This window comes from Heteronotia binoei, chromosome 13, assembly GCF_032191835.1.
Source record: "Heteronotia binoei isolate CCM8104 ecotype False Entrance Well chromosome 13, APGP_CSIRO_Hbin_v1, whole genome shotgun sequence".
Classification (NCBI taxonomy): Eukaryota; Metazoa; Chordata; class Lepidosauria; order Squamata; family Gekkonidae; genus Heteronotia; species Heteronotia binoei.
Genome location: NC_083235.1, coordinates 2,227,660 through 2,254,335, shown reverse-complemented (window position 1 = coordinate 2,254,335; position 26,676 = coordinate 2,227,660). Strand labels below are relative to the sequence as shown.

The window sequence follows — 26,676 nt, the reverse complement described above, 5'->3', positions numbered from 1 at the left end:
GTTGCTCGCGGTAAGGCACCTTGAAAGTGATACAAAGTCTTGCAAAGCATAACACTTTAAGGGTTACATCAAAGCATTCCAACGTGATATCTCAAAGACATAACTAGAAGGTGTGAATTACTACAAACTATGCACCAGCCTATCTTTTGTGGTTAATACTTCCCTGGGTCTCAGGCATTCTTCTTACAGTTGGTGGTTACAGTGTGGAACCCTCTCAGGGAGGCGCCTGCTATCAAAGCCTAACATTCCTACATTTGCTACTCAAAGGTGGGAAAGGAAAAAGGGAGGTGAGAAGAAAGGAGAGCTACTTAGCTTTGATATGCAAGTACATGGGAAAGCAGGCTACAGGAAAAAGCAAACGTCATTATTTAATACTGAATATAAAACACATGCTTGACACCTGTCTTGTGCCCCGTTAGAACTTGGGGAGGGGTCAGAGGTCATTGGGAGAGTGGCTGCCTTGCATGCAGGAAGACCCAAGGGGAGGGACGGTGGCTCAGTGGTAGAGCATCTGCTTGGGAAGCAGAAGGTTCCAGGTTCAATCCCCGGCATCTCCAAAAAAGGGTCCAGGCAAATAGGTGTGAAAAACCTCAGCTTGAGACCTTGGAGAGTCACTGCCAGTCTGAGAAGACAATGCTGACTTTGATGGACCAAAGAGGGTCTGATTCAGTATAAGGCAGCTTCATATGTTCATATGTTATGTTATAATAATAATATAATAATAAATTTTATTTATACCCCGCCCTCCCCGCCGAGGCAGGCTCAGGGCGGCTTACAGGACATGGTAAAAGTCATGTTAAAACAATAAAACAAGATTATACAATTCAATACAGATAACAATTTAATATTTAAATAATCTAAAAACAGTCTAAAAAAAATGTTCAGTCTCTGGCAGTTCCCATTGAAAGGATTTCAGGCCGTGGAGGTGGGCATTTAGCTGCTTGGCAGTCTGGGGCCACGCTGCCGGTGTGAGGAGACAGATCTGGTCTAAACGGACCAGTGGGCAAGCTGGTATTGGTTAGCTTCGCACATGTGCTCGTCACACTGGGCAGAGCGTGGTTCCGACAGTGCTTCATGGAAGGTGTTGGTACTTTCCTTAAAAACCCTATGCGGCCAGCATACCTTTGGGACCGCCTCTCCCTGTATGAGCCCCAGAGGTCTTAACGATCAGCGACCCAACAGCTTTTGGTAATGCCCGGCCCCAGAGACGTCCATCTGGCCCCTTCCTGGTGGAATGAGCTCCCTTTGGAGATCCGGGCACAGTTCCACAGGGCCTGTAAAGCAGAGCTCTTTTGCCAGGCTTTCAGCTGAGGCAGGAGACGTCACTTGTGACCGGCCTCCCCCCCTCATTCCATCCCAGCGCTACAAGACCTGCTGGACCTGGCATCTCCAAAAAAGGGCCCAGGCAAATGGGTGTGAAAAACCTCAGCTAGCGACCCTGGAGAGCCGCTGCCAGTCTGAGGAGACAAGACTGACTTTGATGGACCAAAGAGGGTCTGATTCAGTAGAAGGCAGCTTCATACATTCATATGACCAGGACAAGAGGCCACGTCTGAGGCAGAACCGGCCATTTTAGTCTCCATTGTCACTCTGTGGTTTGAGACTTTATGTATTTTATTCTTATGCCACAGTATATATGTGTGTGTGTGTGTATGCATGTATATGTGTGCGTGTGTATATATATATATATATACACACACACGCATATATACACACAAACACACACATATATTGGCCACTGTGTGACACAGAGTGTTGGACTGGAGGGGCCACTGGCCTGATCCAACATGGCTTCTCTTATGTTCTTCTGTGACACAGAGTGTTGGACTGGAGGGGCCACTGGCCTGATCCAACATGGCTTCTCTTATGTCCTTATGTGACACAGAGTGTTGGACTGGAGGGGCCATTGGCCTGATCCAACATGGCTTCTCTTATGTCCTTATGTGACACAGAGTGTTGGACTGGATGGACCACTGGCCTGATCCAACAGGGCTTCTCTTATGTTCTTCTGTGACGCAGAGTGTTGGACTGGATGGACCACTGGCCTGATCCAACAGGGCTTCTCTTATGTTCTTATGTGACACAGAGTGTTGGACTGGAGGGGCCATTGGCCTGATCTAACATGACTTCTCTTATGTGACACAGAGTGTTGGACTGGATGGGCGATTGGCCTGATCCAACATGGCTTCTCTTATGTTCCTATATTCTTGGTGCTTGGGGCGGAGGCAACAGTGGGTGGGCTTCTAGCGTCCTGGCCCCACTGATGAACCTCCTGATGGTGCCTGGTTTTTTTGGCCACTGTGTGACACAGTGTTGGACTGGGTGGGCCATTGGCCTGATCCAACATGTCTTCTCTTATGTAATTGATTGTTTATTGTTTTTTTACTGTTGATTGTTTTTATGATGTAACCTGCCCTGAGCCTGTTCTACAGGGAGGGCGGGCTAAAAATCGAATAAAATAAATAAAATAAGTAAGTTTTGGCCCCCTCTTCTGCCTGGCATAATGAGCACGTGTTCCTTTCCCCTCTCCCCCTAGATCAAAGGCTTGGAGTGGCTCGTCTCCTTGTACAATAATAACCTGAACGGAATCCTGGCGGACGAAATGGGTCTGGGCAAGACGATCCAGACCATCGCTTTAATTACATACCTCATGGAGCACAAACGTATTAACGGACCCTTCCTCATTATAGTACCTCTGTCGTGAGTATTCTCTTTGGGTTCGTTAGGTGATTGACAGGGCAGTGGGATTTTCGAGAGCCACAAAATACGTGTGGAAGAGCCACGTGTGGCCGCTGAGCCACAGTTTGGCCACCTCTGCGCTCTGGGGAATGTGACGGCCATGTGTTTTGAATCATCCATCCCTAACAAGAATTGGGTTTTATGCACTGTTTGGAAACACAGCTGGAATGAGTTTTTGCTGCAAGCAAACGGCTGTTTGACAAATCGGTCACGTTGTCAAAATCATTCTCAGTGTTAGGGACACTTAGGATGATTACAGACCGGCACTTGACTCAGAGACGCCTCTGAAGTTGGCTCAAAACATCTGCCAGCCGTCCTCACCCCGTCCTCCAGGCGCCCGAGACCAGCTCAAAAAGCTGCCACTTCCAAAGCTGTAGCAAATTTTTGAGCCTGCCGTCAGTCGCCTCCCCACCATCTGGACGGAGGAGGGCGCAAGGGAGGCAACTTGGCGGTGTGGAACTGCCCAGCCGCCCCAAGCTGTTCCTGGGGTTTCTTTTTAAAGAACCCATTCAGAGCGCTCGTGCACATCAGCACCTGCCCCCCAAGGGGGAAAAAAAGGAATCCGGCTTCTAGGTCTCCTCGTGTGGAGGCACCGAGCTGCCTCACAGACGGAATGCGGGCGGCATGCAGGTGAGCGTGTGGAGGCTCCAGGATGGCTCTTTTTGAGCCATCCCAATTTGGGACGCCTCCAGGACACCCCAGAGTGCCCGTCTGTTCTCAGCCTTACAGTATCCACCTCTGTTTGAATTACTGCCGGCTTGGTTGTTGTTCAGTCACCTTTTAGGTTGTTGGAAGAGGGTACGAACATATGTGAACACATGAAGCTGCCTTCTACTGAATTAGACCCTCGGTCTATCAAAGTCAGTACTGTCTACTCAGACTGGCAGCAGCTCTCCAGGGTCTCCAGCTGAGGTTTTTCACGCCTCTTTGCCTGGACCCTTTTTAGTTGGAGATGCCGGGGATTCAACCTGGGACCTTCTGCTTACCAAGCAGATGCTCTGCCACTGAGCCACCATCCCTCCCTTTAGACATATGAACATATGAAGCTGCCTTCTACTGAATCAGACCCCCCCGTCGGTCCATCAAAGTCAGTCTTGTCTACTCAGAATGGCAGCGGCTCTCCAGGGTCTCCAGCTGAGGTTTTTCATGCCTACTTTCCTGGACCCTTTTTAGTTGGAGATGCCGGGGATTGAACCTGGGACCTTTTGCTTACCAAGCAGATGCTCTACCACTGAGCCACGGTCCCTCCCATGAGGGTGTTTGCTATGACCAGCTTGTACTCTTGACAAAACTCTAGTAGCCTTTGCCCAGCTTCGTTTTGTTCTCCAAGGCTAAACTTGTCAGTCGTTCTGGTTACCTTTTGACTTCCTACTTTGGCATTCCAGCCCCCTATGATGAGGAGGACATCTTTTTTTGGTGTTAATTTTAGAAGGTGTTGTAGATCTTCATAGAACTGGTCCACTTCAGCCTCTTCCGCGTCATAGACTTGGATTACTGTGATATTGAATGGTTTTCCTGGATACGACTTACCTGGATGTAAATCTGTGATGTTCTTCTGAAATACACATTGTGTTGAAATGCCGGCCTGTGCATAGCTGTTGTTCTTTAAATGGCCCTGTCTGCAGGTTGTGGTTGCCTGCCTCTCAAACACCCTTGGTGACACCTTTATGGCGTAACAGGTAAACCACACAAAGTGGAGTTTTCACTGGTTTTTCTCTTCTTCTTTTCTAGAACTTTGTCAAATTGGGCATATGAATTTGATAAATGGGCTCCTTCGGTGGTGAAGGTCTCATACAAGGCAAGTATTATAGCTCAGACTTTCATTTTAAATTTTAATGTAACATTTTGTCACTGTTGGGGCAAAAATCAGGGAGGAATCTGTGCCAAAAGCAGAGACTTCTCAGACACTGGTAGAAGGCATATCTCAGTGTCTTCCGGGTTGGATGTCATTCAGGAACAACTTTAATGCAATCAAAGGAAGAGGGAACAGTCTCCTATTGTCTGAACTGCCCTTGGCCCTTAATCTTACAGCAGCAGTCTAGCAGAGCTCCAAGTCTGCTAGAAAGATTCACAGAAAGGCAGATTTCATGTGTACCGTGGGTTGTAGCATGAAGTCAAGACTAGCAGCAAACACAGTCAAAGTCCTCAGTCTGCAATCAAGCATTACAAACAGATAAGTAGTATGAAGAAGAAGATGATATTGGATTTATATCCCGCCCTATACTCTGAATCTCCGAGGGGTCACAATCTCCTTACCTTCCCCCCTTCCCCCCCACAACAGACACCCTGTGAGGTGGGTGGGGCTGAGACGGCTCTCACAGCAGCTGCCCTTTCAAGGACAGAGCAGCCTACAATCTCGTTTATCTGCTCCCCCCACAACAGACACCTTGTGAGGTGGGTGGGGCTGAGAGGGCTCTCACAGCAGCTGCCCTTTCAAGGACAACCTCTGCCAGAGCTATGGCTGACCCAAGGCCATTCCAGCAGGTGCAAGTGGAGGAGCAGGGAATCAAGCACAGCTCCTGAACCTCTCTGAGGGATTCCCCTCTTCCTCCCCACCTACCTTGTCCATTGTATAGTAGGTGCAGCTGCGTAATGTTAGCCATGATTATGCATTGAATAGTAGGTGCAACAGCATAATGTTAGCCATGATAACAATCCCTAGTTTAGGAGAGCGGGCAGCCAGCGAGCCACCAGGGGCTTTGCCACGCCACCAGCAGCTCTCTTTAATCCCTGGAGAAGCCCACGCCACCCTTTCCCCACTTCTTCTGTGATTTTGGGCAGCGGGTGGCTTGCTGGCCTTTTAACTGCATGGCGGGGGGGGGGGGAGAGAGGAAAGCCCCAGGTGAGCGAGGCCTGCTGGGGCTGGCTGGATCTCTTGCCAGCCCAAGCAGGCCTCACTTGCCAGGGGCTCTCCTTTCTCGTGTCGGGTTGTTTTGGGCTGGTGGGAGGGGCAGCATGTGCTAATGAGTTATGCTAATGAGCTCCGCCACCTATTTTTCTGCAAAACGACCCCTGCTGTTTCTCATCTGTCTTGGGACACTCTGCACCACCGGAAAGCTGCTTTCTCGGCCCATCCTCCAAAGCTGCTGCTCTCCCTCTTGATTTTAATCCCAACCCGACTGATTGTTTCCCTTCCCTCGCAGAACTTGGGCCACAGACAGTTTGGTTTCTTGCATGAATTAGACTGGCTGCCCTGTCCAAAATGGTTAATTCCTAAAGACCTCTGCTTAGTTTTTCCCGTTTCTTTTTTCTACTAGGGCTCCCCAGCTGCAAGGCGGGCATTCGTACCTCAGCTCCGAAGTGGGAAATTCAACGTCTTGCTCACTACGTATGAATACATCATCAAAGATAAGCACATTCTTGCCAAGGTGAGGATTCTCAGCTTCCTTGAGGGCTTGCTACTTTTTAGCTGTTTCATGTTGTTGGAAGAGATCAAGAGGATATCTTGTCAGAAATATTGCCATTAACAGCTGTCCTTAGAGACAACGAGTTGCATTGGACATTTATAAATATTAGAAATGTGGCTAAATCAAGCATTTGGAGGGGGGGCATCATGGCTCAGTAGCAGTAAACTCATTGCTGGTCTGACCCAGCAGGGCTCTTCTGATGTTCTTAGCAGGGGACGGCCTCGTCCTCTCTGCCCTGTTGTTGGCCCTCCAGAGGAACTGGCTGGCCACTGTGTGAGACAGCAGGCTGGACTATGTGGACTCTCACTGGTCTGATCCAGTTCTGATGTTCTTATCAGGAAAGACTTTGCCCTCTCTGCCCTGTTTCTGGCCCTCCAGAGGAACTGGTTGGCCATTGTCTGAGGCAGGAGGCTGGACTAGATGGACCCTCACAGATCTGATCCAGTTCTGATGTTCTTATCAGGAAAGACTTTGCCCTCTCTGCCCTGTTTCTGGCCCTCCAGAGGAACTGGTTGGCCACTGTCTGAGGCAGGAGGCTGGACTAGATGGACCCCCCACTGGTCTGATCCAGCAGGGCTCTTCTGATGTTCTTCTCAGGGGAAGGCCTCGGCCTCTCTGCCCTGTTTTTGGCCCTCCATAGGAACTGGTTGACCACTGTGTGAGACAGGAGGCTGGACTAGATGGACCCTCACAGATCCGATCCAGCAGGGATCTTCTGATGCTCTTTTCAGAGGAAGGCCTTAGCCTCTCTGCCTTGTTGTTGGCCCACCAGAGGAACTAGTTGGACCCTGTGTGAGACAGGAGGCTGGACTAGATGGACGCTCCCTGGTCTAATCCAGCAGGGCTCTTCTGATGTTCTTCTCAGGAGAAGGCCTCAGCCTCTCTGCCCTGATCTTCTTCGTGGTCTCTGTGCATTCACACATATGGGTAATCCGCAGGATTGGCCCCGACCTCGGAGAGTTCAAAGCAATCTTGATCGTAGATCTGGCGCGCCTCCCACTTGTCCTGGGAGGAGACAGCTACTGCGCATGCCTGGACAAGGGGGAGGTGCTTAGCCACTCAGTTTCTTCCTTACCGCCGACCGGATCGCACCTTCCTCGTTGATCTCCAACTTCTTCATTGCAATCTCCAACAACTACCTTCTCTTCGCTTCAATTCTTCATCTTCTACTTCTCCTGGTATCGTATAAAAAAAAAAAAAAAAAAAAAAAAAAAAAGCCTCCTCTTACTATCTTTCTGGACTTTCCCCCTCCCTCCCCCCCCCCCCTCCCGGGCGGATGGAAGGAAGGGACAAGATAATCTTTAAACGCTGTACCAGCTGCTCCTCAAAAATCCCCTCGTCCGACGGCCACTCTCTTTGCTTGTTCTGCCTTGGAGAGGCACACCGTCCAGACTCCTGCGTGCACTGCAGCCAATTTGGCAAACAGGCCCGCAAGAACCGCGCCGCGAGACTCAAGAGCCACCTCATGGAAACCTCACTCCGACCGGCCATGCCGCGTGGCGGACAACAACAACCCGCGCCATCTTCCCCACACCTCGTGGGAGAGGCGCAGTCGGCAGCTTCCGTGGCACAGACTCCCTGTAAGCCTAAGACCGGCAAGCACTCTAAGAAGTCGGACGACCCCAAAAAGCGTCGCCGCTCCGATTCCGCCCACTCGGACCCGACGGGCAGCACTAGCTCAAAAAAGCATAAGACCCGCCCTCTCGACTCGACCTCGAACCCGACCACCAAACCGAAGGCCTCGAACCCGACCGCCACTGCCTCCGGATCGATGCCGAAGACTCCGACGTCGAAGTCGACGGCAACACCGTCAATCACTCCGTTGGAAATCATCCGCATCTCATCAAAGTCGCCGTCCATTCCGAATTCCCCACCAGACCAGCTGCTGGATACGCACTCTACCGCATCCGTTAGGACCCACACTCTCGACCCCACTAAATTCGTAGATCTCTCACAGCCGATAGACGCCCACGCGCTCACCAGAGAACCCTCGACCCCGAGAGATCCCCTGACTAGACCTCGATCTCACAGTCGCAAACGCACCAGGTCCCGCAGTCGCCGACACACCAGGTCCCGCAGTCGCCGCCGTACCAGGTCCCGCAGCCGCCGCCGCACCAGGTCCCGCAGTCGCCGCCGCACCAGGTCCCGCAGCCGCCGGCGCTCTCGCAGCCACCGCAGGGGGAGACACTACTATTACTCTCCATCGAGATCTAGGTCTCCATCCCCACGGCACCGAAGACGGCACCGACGATCACCATCCCATGATCGCCATTACCACAGCTACCAAGAGTCTCCGCGCTACCGAGATCGCACACACAGACTCCAAACTGCTTCGATCGAATCGCTTCACCATGACGACCCTACGGACCTCGGCGCCGAACCGAAGCTCCCGTCACCACTAGAATCCCTACACACGGCTCCCAAGACAACACCTCAGCCCGACCTACCTCAAGGAACCGACGACGGATCCGAGGAGGAACTCTCCGACTCCGACCACTCTTCGGGTTCGGACCTACAATCCCCAGACTCCGACATAGCCAAGCCAGCAGACTTATCACCGTCTGAAAGCCCAAGATCCTACCTCGACCTGGTAGCAAACATGGCAAGCTCGCTAAATCTAAAGCTCAATACGGACGCCCCCAGAGTCTCGGACGTCGTTTTTGATCTAGTCCACGCGGATCTTCCATCCAGCTCTTCTCTCCCAATGCTCCCCGTTCTACTAGAAACACTCAAAGAAGCATGGGACAAACCGGCATCGGTACCGCCAACATCCAAGAGGGTTGAAGCGCTGTACAAGATACACGCACCTGATTCCAAGTTCCTGTTCACCCACCCGACTCCGAACTCGATCATTGTACATTCGTCCTCGAAGTCGAAGCAGACTAGACACCCGGTACCACCAGAACGGGAGGGCAAAAAACTCGACACCATCGGAAGAAAGATTTACGCCCTCACTACAGCCACAACCAAAATCCTCAACTACATGGCATGCTTCTCCGCATACACCCACAACCTGACCACCTCCCTCGCCGCATTGGTACCATCCCTGCCCGAGGCATCCCAAAAGTCAGCCACCACGACCCTGCAGGAGATGGCCAGAGTAACCAAACAGCAAATCAACACTGCCCGTCACGCTGCACAGTGTTCCTCCAGAACCTTGGCCTCAGCCATAGCACTCCGCAGACACGCGTGGCTCAGGTCCTCCTCCCTCCAACCAGACATCAAATACAAAGTTGAAGATTTGCCCTTTGATGGCCTTGGCCTGTTTAGCTCCTCTACAGATGACATCCTCACATCTGTAGACGATGGCAGGAAGAGGGCAAGACGACTGGGAGTCTCCCAACCTCTGACCCAAACCAATCGACAAAGGAACTGGAGGTCCAACCAATACAAAGGGAACAGATCCCCACGACAACAGGAACCATGGAAGCGCAAACCACCGCAGTCCAAGCCTTCCTTTCAACACAGACGCCAAACAACCAAGAAACCTTCAACCACACCCAAACCGTCTCTCTGACCTCCCTGCCCCGAGCCGTCCAGTCTCCCTCCATCAGCCAAACCCATCAACACGACTACAACCATTCTACACTGCCTGGAGGACCATAACATCGGACGCCTGGGTCCTCGCCATCATTCAAAGAGGCTACCTAATAGAGTTTACGTCCACTCCAAAGCACCACCGGTTCCTCACCACACCCCCGTCCGCACCCCTGCAGACGGAAATCGCGTCTCTGCTGGACAAGGGCGCGATAGAACCAGTCCCACCCCAATACCATCGCACCGGCTTCTACTCCCGGTACTTCCTGGTGCCAAAAAAGGACGGAGGACTCCGACCCATTCTCGACCTCCGCAAACTCAACCTACACATAACCTACAAGAAATTCCGTATGGTCACGCCTCAGGCAATCCTCCCGCTCATCCCAGAACGAGCATGGATGGCGTCCATAGACCTCCAGGACGCCTACTTCCACATTACAATCAACCATCATCACAGAAGATTCCTCAGGTTTGCCATAGGGAAGCAGCACTTCCAGTTCTGCTCCCTTCCCTTCGGTCTCTCCACAGCACCAAGGGTCTTCACCAAGTGCATGGCAGTAGTAGCAGCCACATTACGCCAGCAACAGATATCAATCTTCCCGTACATAGACGACTGGCTGATCGTCGCCCATTCCAGGGAGCAACTACAACTGGACGTCTCGACCACCCTCTCCACCCTGGCCACCTTAGGCCTCCTAGTCAACCTCTCAAAATCCAAACTAGTCCCTACCCAAAGGATCCAATTCATAGGAGCAGACATCTCCACGCTCTCACAAACGGCTTCCCTACCTCAGGACAGGGCACTCGCCATAATGTCACTGGCCAACACTATCATCGCCCAGCGCTCCCAAACAGCGCTCACCTTCCAGAGAATGTTAGGCCTCATGGCAGCAACCACAGCAGTTCTGCGGTTTGCGAAGCTGCACATGCGTCCCCTCCAAATGTGGTTCGTAAGAACTTTCCGCCCTCACACACAACATCAATCCACACTGCTCACCCTTCCACTACACATTGTACCATCCCTCAAATGGTGGACCAAGGAACATCACCTCTACAAGGGCATGCCATTCAAGCAGACACCGCCCTCGGTGATTGTAACCACAGATGCCTCCAACTGGGGATGGGGAGCCCACTTGGAAGACCTCACGGTGCAGGGCCAGTGGACAGACTACGAACGCTCTCTCCACATAAACTGCCTGGAGCTCATCGCAGTGCACAAGGCTTTGCGGTCCTTCCTCCCATCGCTAAGGAACCAGCACGTCCAGGTCACCTCCGACAACATCGCCACAGTCTTTTACATCAACAGGCAGGGCGGCACCGCCTCCGTCAGACTCTGCAAGAGAGCCCTAGCCCTGTGGCACTGGAGCATAAGCCAGGGCATCTTCCTCACGGCCGTACACCTACCAGGGGCCGAGAACACCCAGGCAGACGCCCTGAGCCGCCACTCCACCAACAACCACGAGTGGTCTATCAACAGCCGATACATCAGACAGATATTCAGCATCTTCGGACAACCGAAGATAGATGTATTTGCTTCACCGTCAAATGCCCAATGCACCCGCTTCTACATGAGAGGTCCTCCATCCCACCTCTCCAGGGGGGATGCCTTTATACAAACTTGGAAAGGAACACTCCACTACCTCTTTCCGCCCATTCCACTTATCACCAGAGTTCTACAGAAGATTCAGGTAGACCACACAAACTGCATCCTCATAACTCCATGGTGGCCGCGCCAACCCTGGTTTACGACCTTGCTGCTCCTGTCCAACAATACCTTCATCCAGCTCCCTCAAACACGGGATCTCCTCTCTCAACAGGGCGGCAGGGTCCTTCACCACAACCCGGCATCGCTCAAATTAACAGCCTGGAGAATCAGTTTCTAGACTTCCCTCCGGAGGTCCGTCAGGTCCTAGTGAACTCCAGAAAACCATCTACTAGGAAATCCTATCTATTTAAGTGGAAACGCTTCTCACACTATGCCTCACAGCACAACTTCGACCCCAACCTCGCCACTATACCTCAGGTACTAACTTACACCTTAACGCTATCCAGAGCGGGTCTGTCGTATTCTTCCCTGAAGGTACACCTGGCAGCCATCTCTGCCTTCCACCCCCGCATCGATGGCACAACGGTATTCTCTCACCACGCGACCAGAGCTTTCCTCAAGGGCATCATTCGCCTACACCCACCAATCAAACAAGTTCTACCCACCTGGAGCCTGTCCCTAGTCCTGAGCCAACTCATGAAACCACCCTTCGAGCCCATGGCCTCCATCCCACTACACCTGCTGTCATGGAAGACGGCACTACTTACGGCCCTCACCACAGGCAAGAGGGCCAGTGACATCTGCGCATTCAGAGCAGACCCACCGTATACGATATTTCATAACAGTACGGTGGTCCTCCGACCTGACCCGACCTTCCTACCCAAGGTCGTCTCTACCTTTCACCTAGGAAGACAGTCCACTATACCAGCCTTCTTCCAGCACCCCGCGGACGCGGGACAAAGGGCACTCCACAACTTGGATGCACGGAGAGCCCTAGCCTTCTACATAGACAGAACCCGCCAAATCCGTAAAGACCCTAGACTCTTTGTCACCTACGCTACCCATAATAAGGGCAGCAGAATATCTACCCAGAGACTCTCCAAATGGATTGTTGCTGCCATCGAACTCTGTTACCAGCTGGCAAAGCAACCAATCCCTCAACATATATGAGCCCACTCAACCAGAGCCGTGGCTACCTCGTCTGCCTTCATGAAAGGCATCCCTATAGAGGACATATGCGCTGCAGCCGTCTGGTCCTCCACATCTACCTTCGCCTCGCACTACGCTCTCGACGTCCGTGCCCGGCGAGATGCCTCCTTCGGACAAGCAGTGCTACGATCGATCTTCGACTAACCACTGTGAGTACCACTATCATTACGTTACGCTCTAACCCTTCATGTTCTTACAGGTCCAGCACCCACCTCCGAAGAAATGGCTCGCTAATCACCCATATGTGTGAATGCACAGAGACCACGAAGAAGATGGACAGGTTTCTTACCTGTAACTGGTGATCTTCGAGTGGTCATCTGTGCAATCACACAGACCCACCCAGCCTTCCCCGCTGCTGGAAGCTAGTAAGCACAGTTATTTCCACCTATCCGGCGGCGGGAAGAAACTGAGTGGCTAAGCACCTCCCCCTTGTCCAGGCATGCGCAGTAGCTGTCTCCTCCCAGGACAAGTGGGAGGCGCGCCAGATCTACGATCAAGATTGCTTTGAACTCTCCGAGGTCGGGGCCAATCCTGCGGATTACCCATATGTGTGATTGCACAGATGACCACTCGAAGATCACCAGTTACAGGTAAGAAACCTGTCCTTTCTGGCCCTCCAGAGGAACTGGTGGGCCCCTGTGTGAGACAGGAGGCTGGACTAGATGGACCCTCCCTGGTCTGATCCAGCAGGGCTCTTCTGATGTTCTTCTCAGAGGAAGGCCTCGGCCTCTCTGCCCAGTTGTTTGCCATCCAGAGGAAGTGTTTGACCGCTATGGGAGACCGGATGCTGGACTAGATGGACCTCCACTGGTCTGGTCCAGCAGGGCCTTTAAGTTTTCCTGGTTTTGTCCTTGTAAATGTAATAATAGAGCGAAACATGTCTGCCACCCTCCCACAGTGATTGTCCTCTGAGACAAGAGTTCAGAGAGACAGCTATTTTAGTCTACTGCAGCCAGTATTACAGATGGAATCACAGTTGGCAGTGATCTGCACCCACTCCAGATGGATAATTTACTCGTTTGGCAACACGCAGCCTGCCATGGGACACAGCCTTCCCGGGTTTCTTTGTATCAGTTCCGCTGACTGCTGCTTGCTTGTAGCTGTGCCCGTAAACCTCTCTGTCTGTCAGCTGAATCCGTAACACTGAACGCATCTGGCAAAAGTCTGCTCTGGCTCTTTTTCAGTTGCTGCAAGGCCTTGTTCTTTTGAGAAGGATTATGAAAATCTGTACTGGAACCGTTCCAAGCAGTGCTTCAGTCACTTTCCATCTTTCATTTAAAAAAATTAGATGCGGGTTTTGCTTACCGGAGCCCAACGGGAGTGCCGGAGTGCGAACGGAAATCTGAGAGAGCCAAGGGTGTGAGTGGCAAAGCTGGAAAGGTTGAGAGGTGGGCTTTGTTGGGGCTCCCGCCCTGGCTGCGGTAGCCAGAAAGAGGCCACTGCCTGTTGCGAGCGGAAACTTCCTTCAGATCACACCTGATTTCTGGCAGTCCCATGGGCTTTTCAGGGCAATAGACCAGGGGTGTCTAACTCATTTGTTATGAGGGCCGGATCTGTTATGGGAGGGACGGTGGCTCAGTGGTAGAGCATCTGCTTGGGAAGCAGAAGGTCCCAGGTTCAATCCCCGGCATCTCCAACTAAAAAGGGTTCAAGCAAAGAGGCATGAAAAACCTCAGCTTAAGACCCTGGAGAGCTGCTGCCAATCTAAGTAGACAATACTGACTTTGATGGACCCAGGAGGGTCTGATTCAGTAGAAGGCAGCTTCATATGTTCATGGAGGGAGGGAGGGAGGGAGGAAGGAAGGAAGGAAGGAAGGAAGGAAGGAAGGAAGGAATGGTGGCTCAGTGGCAGAGCATCTGCTTGGGAAGCAGAAAGTCCCAGGTTCAATCCCCAGCATCTCCAAAAAAGGGTCCAGGCAAATAGGTGTGAAAAACCTCCGCTTGAGACCCTGGAGAGGTGCTGCCAATCTAAGTAGACAATACTGACTTTGATGGACCCAGGAGGGTCTGATTCAGTAGAAGGCAGCTTCATATGTTCATGGAGGGAGGGAGGGAGGGAGGGAGGGAGGGAGGAAGGAAGGAAGGAAGGAAGGAAGGAAGGAAGGAAGGAAGGAAGGAAGGAAGGAAGGAAGGAAGGAAGGAAGGAAGGAAGGAAGGAAGGAAGGAAGGAATGGTGGCTCAGTGGCAGAGCATCTGCTTGGGAAGCAGAAGGTCCCAGGTTCAATCCCTGGCATCTCCAAAAAAGGGTCCAGGCAAATACCTCAGCTTGAGACCCTGGAGAGCCGCTGCCGGTCTGAGAAGACAATACTGACTTTAATGGACCAAAGAGGGTCTGATTCGGTATAAGGCAGCTTCATATGTTCATATGATCTTACATAAATGAGCCCTTTTCAGGGAGGGGCCATGTGTGTCATAAAACGTAATGCGGAGATATAAACTTTATAAAGGACACAGACAAACACAAAGATTTTTTTAAAAAAATCTTAAAAGTTGCTTAAAAGATTAGCACTCTTGCAATATTTTGTTTACTTAACGGTTTCTGATAACTGACACCTCTTGCTCTGAATTGTTGCATCAAAATCTGGAGACAGTGTCTGTGCTGCAGCAATCTTGAGTGTGCTGTTCAGGTGTTGTTCAGGTGTGTGTCTGTAAGTTGAAAACCTACTTTTGATTTATTGGCATTCGTTACAGAAATCTCATGGTCCATGCTTTGTGCCTAAGACCCAGGGGAAAACATGAAATGGCTGGGCATTGTGAACCTTTTTACATAAGTTGCTTCATGTGCTGGTCAGCCAATGGAGAAATAGAGGCTTTACTCTGTAGCTCTGCTGTGTGATTGAGGGATCCTGGCTAAGTAAGCTGTGATGCAGAAGGAAGCAAGAAAGAGAGAGAAGGAAGCAGATTTGGTTTTTTTTATTTTATTTTATCATATTTATATCCTGCCCTCCCCAAACGGGCTCAGGGCGGCTCCTGAGTTGCTCATGGGCCTGATAGGAGCTCTTGGGCCGCATGCTTGACATGCCTGCAATAGACATTCAGAATGGTTTGCTGTTCCCTGCCTCTGCCTCATGGCCCTGGTCTTCCTTGGAGGTGCCGCATCCAAATACTAGCCAGGGCTGACTCTGCTTAGCTTCTGAGATCTGACAAGATTGGGCTATCCAGGTCAGCACGGTAGCAGTCTTTAATTTGCGACCAGCTCAGGTTACCAAGAGCATCTTTCAGCCCAAATGTGACAGCTTGCTTGCCTTCCTCTCCCTGGCCTCTGGTCTGCCTTGTGGCAGGGCTCGCATCTCTGCTCTGGGAAGGCCTCCCCTGGAGTCTGGCGTTCAGTTTGGGGCACCACATATCAAGAAGGATCTAGACAAGCTGGAAGGGGTCCACAGGAGGGCGACGAAGATGGTGAGGGGTCTGGAGACCAAGGCCTAGGAGGAAAGGTTGAAGGAGCTGGGGAGGTTTAGCCTGGAGAGGAGGCGGCTGAGAGGTGATAGGATCACCATCTTCAAGGACTTGAAGGGCTGTCCTAGAGAGGATGGGGTGCAGTGAATTCCACATGTCAGTCACCCTTGGGGTGAAGAAGGACTTCCTTTTATCCGTTCTAACCCGACTGCTCAGCAATTTCATTGAATGCCCACGAGTTCTTGTATTGTGAGAAAGGGAGAAAAGGACTTCTTTCTCTACTTTCTCCATCCCATGCATAATCTTGTAAACCTCTATCATGTCATCTCGCAGTCGACGTTTCTCCAAGTTAAAGAGCTCCAAGCGTATTAACCTTTCTTCATAGGGAAAGTGTTCCAGCCCTTTAATCATTCTAGTTTCCCTTTTCTGCAATGGGTTGAAATTAAATCAAAACAGTTTCCAGCTCAACATTAGTTAAATTAAATAAATTAGTTAAAAAACATTAGGAAGAACTTTCTGACCGTTAGAGCGGTTCCTCAGTGGAACAGGTTTCCTCAGGAGGTGTTGGGCTCTGCTTCCTTGGAGGTTTTTAAACAGAGGCTAGATGGCCATCTGACAGCAATGAAGATCCTGTGAATTTAGGGGGAGGGGTTTGTGAGTTTTCTGGATTGTGCAGGGGGTTGGGCTAGATGACCCTGGGAGGTCTCGTCCAGCTCTATGATTCTAAGTGTTTTTCTTCAATGGATTTGACCCAGAGGGTGTGAAATTGTTTTCTGTGGCCCCGGGAGGTAGGACCAGAACCAACGGTTTGAAATGAAATCAGAAGAGTTTCCGGCTCAACATTAGGAAGAACCTCCTGACTGTTAGAGCGATTCCTCAGTGGAACAGGCTTCCTCCTCGGGAGGTGGTGGGCTCTCCTTCCTTGGAGGTTTTTAAACAGAGGCTAGATGGCCATCTGACACCAATGAGGATCCTGTGAATTTAGGGGGAGGTACTTGTGAGTTTAGAGCGGTTCCTCAGTGGAACAGGCTTCCTCCTTGGGAGGTGGTGGGCTCTCCTTCCTTGGAGGTTTTTAAACAGAGGCTAGATGGCCATCTGACAGCGATAAAGATCCTGTGAATTTAGGGGGAGGTGTTTGTGAGTTTCCTGCATTGTGCAGGGGGTTGGACTAGATGACCCTGGAGGCCCCTTCCAACTCTAGGATTCTATGATTCCTGACCATTAGAGCAGTTCCTCAGTGGAACAGGCTTCCTCTTTGGGAGGTGGTGGGCTCTCCTTCCTTGCAGGTTTTTAAACAGAGGCTAGATAGCCATTTTACAGCAATGAAGATCCTGTGAATTTAGGGGGAGGTGTTTGTGAGTTTAGAGCAGTTCCTCAGTGGAACAGGCTTCCTCCTTGGGGGGGGGGGCTCTCCTTCCTTGAAGGTTTTTCAACAGAGGCTAGATGGCCATCTGACAACAATGAGGATCCTGTGAATTTAGGGGGAGGGGTTTGTGAGATTAGAGCGGTTCCTCAGTGGAACAGGCTTCCTCCTTGGGAGGCGGTGGGCTCTCCTTCCTTGGAGGTTTTTCAACAGAGGCTAGATGGCCATCTGACAGCAATGAAGATCCTGTGAATTTAGGGGGAGGGGTTTGTGAGTTCCCTGCATTGTGCAGGGGGTTGGACTAGATGACCCTGGAGGTCCCTTCCCACTCTAGGATTCTATTATCTTTACGACAGCTTTTCTCCAGCAAGTAGAATCCACGCGTGTCCTTCTAACCCAGATCCGGCTGCTCTCCTTAATCTCCAGATCCGCTGGAAGTACATGATTGTGGACGAAGGTCACAGGATGAAGAATCACCACTGCAAGCTCACCCAGGTCCTGAACACGCACTACGTGGCTCCGCGGCGCTTGCTGCTGACGGGGACCCCGCTACAGAATAAGCTACCAGAGCTCTGGGCTCTGCTCAACTTCCTCCTCCCCACCATCTTCAAGAGCTGCAGCACATTCGAGCAGTGGTTTAATGCTCCGTTTGCCATGACTGGAGAAAAGGTAGGTGTGGGAGGAAGCGCTGGACCGCTCCCGGGTACCAAGGGTCGCACTCTTCTGTAGAGCTCCCGAGGTAGCTAATTGTCAATGGCGCCACAATCCCAGTGCTGTGAACAGGCCCGTAGCTAAGGGAAGGGCGGGGGGGGGGGCCAGGCCGCTGTGTTTAAACCCCCCTTCCCTCTATAGGGCCCCTCCATTGGAGCCCAGCTCTAGGAACCCAGCGCACTTTCTTTCTGAGCAGGGAGAAAGGGTCCGCAGAGCAGTCTCCAGGCTCAGTGGTGGTGGCAAAGTCAAGTTAAAATGGTGTGTGGGGGGGGGGCGTGAAAGAGATAGCAAGAGAGCAAGCAAGAGAGAGAGCAACAGCGCACAGGGTGCGGGAAGCGAGAGAAAGATGGACAGTGAGGGGGAGAGTGAGAGAGAGAGCAACAATGGGGGGCAAGAGAGCAACAGGGAGGAAGCCAGGGAAAGATGGACAGCGAGAGAGATAGCGAGGGGGGGGAGAGAGAGAGCGACAATGCAGAGGGGAGAGCAAGACAGCAACAGGGGAAGCCAAGGAAAGACAGCGAGGGGGGAGAGAGAGAGCGACAATGCAGAGGGGAGAGCGAGAGAGCAACAGGGGAAGCCAGGAGAAGACAGCAAGAGAGAGCAAGAGGGAGAGAGAGAGAGAGCGACAATGAAGACGGGAGAGCGAGAGAGCAACAGGGGAAGCCAGGGAAAGACAGCGAGAGAGAGCGAGGGGGAGAGAGAGAAAGCGACAATGCAAGAGAGCAACAGGGAAAGACAGTGAGGGAGAGGGAGAGAGAGAAAGCAACAATGCAGAGGGGAGAGCAACGGGGGAAGCCAGGGAAAGACAGCGAGAGAGAGCGAGGGGGAGAGAGAGAAAGCGACAATGCAAGAGAGCAACAGGGAAAGACAGCGAGAGAGAGGGAGAGGGAGAGAGAGAAAGCAACAATGCAGAGGGGAGAGCAACGGGGGAAGCCAGGGAAAGACAGCGAGAGAGAGCGAGGGGGAGAGAGAGAAAGCGACAATGCAAGAGAGCAACAGGGAAAGGCAGCGAGAGAGAGCGAGAGGGAGAGGGAGAGAGAGAAAGCAACAATGCAGAGGGGAGAGCAACGGGGGAAGCCAGGGAAAGACAGCGAGAGAGAGCGAGGGGGAGAGAGAGAAAGCAACAATGCAGAGGGGAGAACGAGAGAGCGACGGGGGAAGCCAGGGAAAGACGGACAGCAAGGGGGAGATGAACAAAGCAGGAGTCAAGTGGCACCTTTAAGACCATCAAAGTTTTATGGAGAATGTAAGCTTTCGTGTGCTCTCTAAGCACACTTTATCAGACGGGGATTTATTTTTTATTTTATTTTATTGGATTTATATCGCGCCCTCCCCGCCGAAGCAGGCTCAGGGCGGCTCACAACAGTAAAAGCATTTACAGATTAAACATTAACTAATTAAAATCTTACAATAAAACAATTAAAACGTTTTAAAAACAGTTTGGTGCTAGTAATAATAACACATTCCAGTAATTTCAGTCTTCTTGAGTACCCTCCTATGTGGCTATCCATTAAAAGCCCAGTTGAAATAAAGCTGTCTTGCAAGCCTTGCGGAACTGAACAAGGTCCCTCCCGCAAGGCTGTTGTTTCTTCTGGCAGTTGGTTCCACCGATCGGGGGGGCGCTATAGAGAAGGCTCTCTCCCGAGGTATACCTGATCCTTTCGTCTGACGAAGTGTGCTTAGAGAACACACGAAAGCTGACGTTCTCAATAAAACTTGGTTGGTCTTAAAGGTGGCACTTGACTCCTGCTTTGTTCAGCTGTCTTGTTCGCAGCTGCCCTCTTGGATCGGTCAGCAAGGGGGAGAGTGAGAGACGGAGCGACAGCACGGGGGCGGGGAGCGAGAGACCAACCAAGCCCCACGCCCCTCCCGCACCAATTATTTTTTCTCCTGGGGCCCCTCCACCCAAAATTGCCTGGCTGTGGGCCTGGTTGTGAACGTTCCAACAGTCAGGCTACCTGTGTGCTAAAACTGGCATAGAAGAATGTGTGACGTTCCTCCAAAGAAAAGAGCCAAGAGACCAGGAGCAGCTTGGAGACTAACAAAATTTGTGGCGGGGAGGAGCTTTCGGAAGTCACCGCTCATGAAGAACTAGTGAGCAGCGACTTGGGAAAGCTCCTCCCCTGAGGCCACAAATGTTGTTAGCCTTTAAGGTGCTCCGGGACCTTTGGCTCTTTTCTGCTGCTACAGACAGACTAACACGGCTGCTCAGCTTGATCTTTTAGCAAAAGAGAATAAGCTGGTACGAAAGGGATTGCCAAAGCAAGATGCTGTTGTGGTAAACCTCGTGGTAAATTCCTAAGTCTTCTCTAAACCAAAGCCCTCTTCCACTGAAGTGTTCGAAGCATTCATTCCCATCATGGTCTGTAAGAAAGCTCACAGGGACTGAGAAATCTTTCACGCAAAACGCCGTGCCCATCCTGAGAGCTATGTGTTCTTTCAGCTGTCAGAGCACAAAGTGTTGACCTGGGGGAAATGTGGATTGTTTCTTCAAGAGCAGTGAATCCATCGCTGTCTGAGGTATCGGTGCAAGCATTGGGCCTGCTTTGTTGCGTGATGCTTGTTTCATGGGTGGGAGCCAGCAACACACACACTCTTCATACGCCAGCATTTAAAAAAACGGGTGTATTATTTCCAAATCTTGCCACTTCAAATGAAGTACGCCAAAGTCTAAGCAACCACAGTAATTAAATACCAAACGCACTTGCTTATACTGACGTGTTCATATAATTTGCACAATATACACTCATACAATATGCCTGGCATACGTTGGCATCTCAGTCATCACAATGGAATAAGTCATCGAAACACGACTCTTAATGGAACGTTTCTAGCCGCAAAAGTCCCAACGCTACTTTAGTCAGTTTCACTCTTGATATTCAAGCGCTGCTTTTATAGATGGTGATTCCAGCGCTGCTTGATGACATGTCTCCCGGGCTTGGTGGAGAGCCAGTTTGGTGTAGTGGTTAAGTATGTGGACTCTTATCTGGGAGAACCGGGTTTGATTCCCCACTCCTCCACTTGCACCTGCTAGAATGGCCTTGAGTCAGCCATAGCTCTAACAGAGAGCCAGTTTGGTGTAGTGGTTAAGTGTGCGGACTCTTATCTGGGAGAACCGGGTTTGATTCCCCACTCCTCCACTTGCACCTGCTAGAATGGCCTTGAGTCAGCCATAGCTCTAACAGAGAGCCAGTTTGGTGTAGTGGTTAAGTATGTGGACTCTTATCTGGGAGAACCGGGTTTGATTCCCCACTCCTCCACTTGCACCTGCTAGAATGGCCTTGGGTCAGCCATAGCTCTGGCAGAGGTTGTCCTTGAAAGGGCAGCTGCTGGGAGAGCCCTCTCCAGCCCCACCCACCTCACAGGGTGTCTGTTGTGGGGGAGGAAGGGAAAGGAGATTGTGAGCCGCTCTGAGACTCTTCAGTGTGGAGGGCGGGATATAAATCCAATATCTTCATCTACCTCACAGGGTGGCTGTTGTGGGGGAGAGGAAGGGAAAGGAGATTGTGAGCCGCTCTGAGACTCTTCGGAGTGGAGGGCAGGATATAAATCCAATATCTTCATCTACCTCACAGGGTGGCTGTTGTGGGGGAGAGGAAGGGAAAGGAGCGTGTGAGCCGCTCTGAGACTCTTCGAAGTGGAGGGCGGGATCTAAATCCAATATCTTCATCTACCTCACAGGGTATCTGTTGTGGGGGAGGAAGGTAAAGGAGATTGTGAGCCGCTCTGAGACTCTTTGGAGTGGAGGGTGGGATATAAATCCAATATCTTCATCTACCTCACAGGGTGTCTGTTGTGGGGGAGGAAGGGAAAGGAGATTGTGAGCCGCTCTGAGACTCTTTGGAGTGGAAGGCGGGATATAAATCCAATATCTTCATCTACCTCACAGGGTGTCTGTTGTGGGGGAGGAAGGGAAAGGAGATTGTGAGCCGCTCTGAGACTCTTTGGAGTGGAAGGCGGGATATAAATCCAATATCTTCATCTACCTCACAGGGTGTCTGTTGTGGGGGAGGAAGGGAAAGGAGATTGTGAGCCGCTCTGAGACTCTTCGGAGTGAAGGGCGGGATATAAATCCAATATCTTCATCTACCTCACAGGGTGTCTGTTGTGGGGGGGGGGGAGGAAGGGAAAGGAGATTGTGAGCCGCTCTGAGACTCTTCGGAGTGGAGGGCGGGATATAAATCCAATATCTTCATCTACCTCACAGGGTGCTTGTTGTGGGGGAGGAAGGTAAAGGAGATTGTGAGCCGCTCTGAGACTCTTCGGAGTGGAGGGCGGGATATAAATCCAATATCTTCATCTACCTCACAGGGTGTCTGTTGTAGGGGAGGAAGGGAAAGGAGATTGTGAGCCGCTCTGAGACTCTTCAGAGTGGAGGGCGGGATATAAATCCAATATCTTCATCTACCTCACAGGGTGTCTGTTGTGGGGGAGGAAGGGAAAGGAGATTGTGAGCCGCTCTGAGACTCTTCGGAGTGGAGGGCGGGATATAAATCCAATATCTTCTTTATAACAGCATGTTTCAAGAGGCTCTCTCCCTTTTTCAAATCGCCCACATTGAACTGGAACCGCTGCTCAAATTATTTTAAACGCACAAGTCCAGTGAAGTCAATCCAGCAGTCTGGGTTCTCAGTCTAGGTCCTGACCAGTCTAAATCTGGTCCGCACCAGCTAGGGCTCTTTCTTCTTGTGAGTCAGCTGCTTCAATTGTCTAGGGAAGAGGTCCGCCATAAGGTGCCCATGAGCACCATGGTGGGCATTTTTAGAAAGCGGGCAGGGCCAGCTGTGGTTTTGCCCAGCGTGGCTCCGGATTAGCCAGGGATCCTCACCCTTTTGGAGCCTGCAGGCATCTTGGGCATCTTGACCCAGCATGCTGGGCACATCCACGGAATGGCTGCCGTAGAAGGCGGAGCCAGGCACAAAATGGCGGCCATCGTTTACTTTCAGTCACTCAGTGAAAATCCTTTTGTTGTGGTGTAAAAAAAATCTCCACTGATCTGCATGGCAGTAAAGATTTTTTTTACACCACAGCAAAAGGATTTTCACTGACTGATTGAAAGTAAACGATGGCCGCCATTTTGTGCCTGACTCCTCCTCCTGTGGCATCCATTCCATGGCTGTGCTCAGCATGTTGTGTCAAGATGCCAAAGATGCCTGCAGGCTCCAAAAGGGTGAGGGTCCCTGGTCTAGGGAGAGAAGAGGCCGGGCAGACTGGTTGCTGGCTCAGTAGGCAGAGTCCCCACTTGATCCTAGGTTCGAGTCCCTGGCATCTCCAGTTAAGGAAGCTGGAAAGGACCTTTCCCCACCTAAAGCCCTGCCAATAGCAAGCAACAAATAAAACCGAAACTAGGCAAAATGAATAAAGAATTCAAGTCCCACGATGTATTTCTTCTAGCCCAAGTAGTCCATACAAAGACCTGGGTTTTTTATTTTCTCCATTTCAGTTTCAACCTTCCACAGTGGTAGAGGCTTCATCAAATGAATTCCAACATCAGTGATCCAGTTCTGACCACAAAAATTATTTATATGCCACTTCTCATATCTTTAATATAGTCTCTGAACGCCAAGGAGTCTATTGTGACCGCCTTCATTATTTTGCCTCCTTTATCTCTTTTCCTTCTCCGTGAAATCAAGTCGTTATGTCAACCAACATAATTTTTGTGGTCAGAACTGGATCACTGTTGGAATCCATTTGTTGATGTTGGAATTCATTTGTTGAAGCCTATACCACTGTGGAAAGTCGAAATTGAAATGGAGAAAATAAAAAAAATAGATCTTCGTGTGGACTACTTGGGCTAGAAGAAATACATCGTGGAACTTGAATTCTTTATTCATTTTGCCTAGTTTCGGCTTTATTTGTTACTTGCTATTGTTATACCGTCACACCATATATTACGTGTGATAAAGCCAGTCAGAGTGGTGCAAGGTGTCACGTTCTGAGGGTGCAGGCAGGCAGGAGTCCAAAGCCAGTCCAAGGTCAAAGTCCAGGAAGTCAAGCAGGAGCCAAGTCACCAATGCAGAATCACAAACCGGGATCAGAAGTCAATGTCCAAAAGCCAAAAGGTCAGGGTGCCAAGGAAATCAAGCAGGTCAGGATCAGGAAGGAGCGTGGATGCAAGTCAGAGAATAGACTTGTTGCGTCCACAAGGTTACCAGGTCCTGGGTGGGAGCTATATGGGAGTCTCAATCAGCCTGCTCCCTGGGTGGCAGCAACTCTGCTAGAACTCAGGGCTGAGAGATCTGAAGCATCAGCGTGCCTCATGTCTTCGCTCTGAAAGTTCTTTCCGGAGCCTGCTTCGAACTCTTGAGATGGGAGGAGGAAAGCTTGGAGGAGATTGATCATCAACAGCTGACACTGGTGCCTGGAGAGTGATTGATGGGCCAGCTGCTGTTTGTTCAGCTGAGGAACTGGCTGGCAACTCTTCCAGGTCTGTTAACCCTTCCAGCTCCTCCTCGTCAGGGTTCATGACACAAGGTGAACCCAGCGACCATGCTCTGCATTAGGTGGTTTGATGTGCCGAGATTGACAGGTGCCGCTTCTCTGCTGATCAGCTGTTTTGTGCTCTCCTTTGCAGTGGGACAAATTCTTGTATCTTACTGATAGGAAGTTTTTTGCCATCTGCAGACATTTTAATTAACGGACGTCTCTCTGAACGTTTGGGTCAAAACAGGTGGATCTGAACGAAGAAGAGACGATCCTGATCATCCGTCGTTTGCACAAAGTGTTGCGCCCCTTCTTGCTAAGAAGGTTGAAGAAGGAAGTGGAAGCCCAGCTGCCTGAAAAGGTGACCCCTTTTAAAGGAAATCCGTGTTCCAGTTCTTACTGGAACTTCTCTCGCTAGGGTGGGAAGAGACTATTTGACTTACGAGTGATCAGAACAAGAGCATTACCAGCTCATGTGTTTCTTAGGAGCTGCTGAAGATTGATCTAAGCTGAGTTAGTGCGAGCTAGCTCACAATTTTTTAGACTCCGGCTCACACACTTTTATCTTCACTTAGAAAGGGTGGCCCCGGAGCAAACTAATTTATGCAGGGGCTCCCAAAGTAGAATTGTTGCTCACAAGACTTCACGGCTTAGAGGGAGTATTGTTTAGGACCCAGCTTTTTTAGCCACCAGCTCACACATTTTTTGTCTTCTCTCAGGAAGGGTGGCCCCAGAGCAAATTAATTTATGCAGGAGCCAAATCGCTTGCTCACAACTTTAATGCCAGTAGCTCACAAAGGTAGTGTTTTTGCTCACAAGACTGCGCAGCTTAGAGGGAACGTTGCCTCAGATGTCTGCAGATTTCTTTTAAGGCCCTAGGGTAGCTGGGCAAGGAGGGGAAAATCTCTTATTCTAGCGAGAATATGTAGGTCAAAGCGGTGTGTTACTGGAAAGTGCCCGTAAGTGGCAGCCAAGTTACGGTGACCCTGCATGGGGTTTTCAAGGCAAGAGACCAACAGGAAGTGGGTTTGGCACTTCCTGCCTCTGCGTAGCGACCCTGGACTTCCTTGGTGGTCTCCCATCCAAGTACTAACCAGAGCCGACCCTGCTTAGCTTCTGAGACCGGATAAGATCAGGCTAGCCTGGGCCATCCAGGTCGTTGCCAAGAGATGAACGGAGGTGGTTTGCCACTGCCTTTCTCTGCGTAGCGACCCTGGATTGCCTTGGTGGTCTCCCGTCCGAGTGCTAACCAAAGCTGACCCTTCTTAGATTCCAAAACCTGCAGAGACTGGGCTAGCAAGGGCCGTCCATGCCAAGGTAAGAGATAAAGAGAAGTAGCTTGCCTCTGTGAAGTTAGCCCAGACATTCTCAGTGGTTTCCCTTCTAAGGACTAACCAGGGCCAGCCCTCAGCATCTGAGAAGATCAGGCTAGCCTGGGCCATTCTGGTTAAGACAAGATACATTCGGAGGTGGTTTGCTGTTGCCTGCCTCTGCACAGCAACCTTGGACTTCCTTGGTGGTCTCCCATCCAAGTACTAACCAGAGTTGACCTTGACTTAGCTTCTGAGAACTGGTAAGATCAGGCTAGCCTGGGCCATCCAGGTCATGGCAAGAAGCATTCGGAGGTGGTTTGCTGTTGTCTGCCTTTGCACAGCAACCCTGGGCTTCCTTGGTGGTCTCCCATCCAAGTACTAACAAGGACCCACCCTGCTTATCTGCCGAGATCTGATGAACTGAGGCTAGCCCAGATTGGTCAGATCCTGGCCTAGTCAAAAAAGACAAGACTAAAACTGGTCAGTAATTCTGACTTGATGTAAGACATCTTCATCCGTGTTGATTGGAAGAGTGTGATATTGTGCCCCGGCCTTTGTGGAGGGAGTGATGTGGCCTCCTTCTATAAAACGAAGTCTTCTTTTGTTTGCTTCAAACATCATGTACTCTCAAATTCTGTAGCAACGACGCTTTGGCTTGTCTGCTAACAGCAAGTCTCAAAGTTGTGATGTTCCAATCCTCAGACAAAACTGGTCAAGACACACCATTATAGTTGGTCAAAAAGCTATTAATTACACAGTGCGAATTGGTGCGCAAATTATGGCGGGCAGTTATTCAAAGACAGACATCTTACCCATCCCACCCCACACAGTTCACAGACTTCTTTTGCTGAAGCAAAAGTTTCTTCAGACAGCAGATAACTGGTGACCTTCATCTCTCCCAGAAATATGCAGTTGAGGCAGAATAGTTAGAATCACAGAATCATAGAGCTGGAAGGGATCCCCCAGGGTCATCTAGTCCAACCCCCTGGACAATGCAGGAAACGCACAAATACCTATCCCAAATTCACAGGA

The 26,676-nt window shown here is 50.8% G+C and overlaps 1 protein-coding gene across 2 annotated transcripts in view; it reads left to right on the top strand.

The window, feature by feature from the left end:
- SMARCA4 (SWI/SNF related, matrix associated, actin dependent regulator of chromatin, subfamily a, member 4) overlaps window positions 1–26,676 on the top strand; it is a 138,065-nt gene that overhangs the window by 46,229 nt on the left and 65,160 nt on the right. Inside the window, exons 16-20 of one of the 2 annotated variants that reach the window (XM_060253503.1) lie at window positions 2,537–2,700; window positions 4,471–4,537; window positions 5,997–6,107; window positions 17,624–17,866; window positions 24,579–24,692. In XM_060253503.1, the coding sequence (XP_060109486.1) occupies window positions 2,537–2,700; window positions 4,471–4,537; window positions 5,997–6,107; window positions 17,624–17,866; window positions 24,579–24,692 (699 nt within the window). Of the gene's footprint in view, window positions 1–2,536; window positions 2,701–4,470; window positions 4,538–5,982; window positions 6,108–17,623; window positions 17,867–24,578; window positions 24,693–26,676 lie in introns of those variants that run through there. The other variant, XM_060253502.1, reaches the window with a different exon arrangement.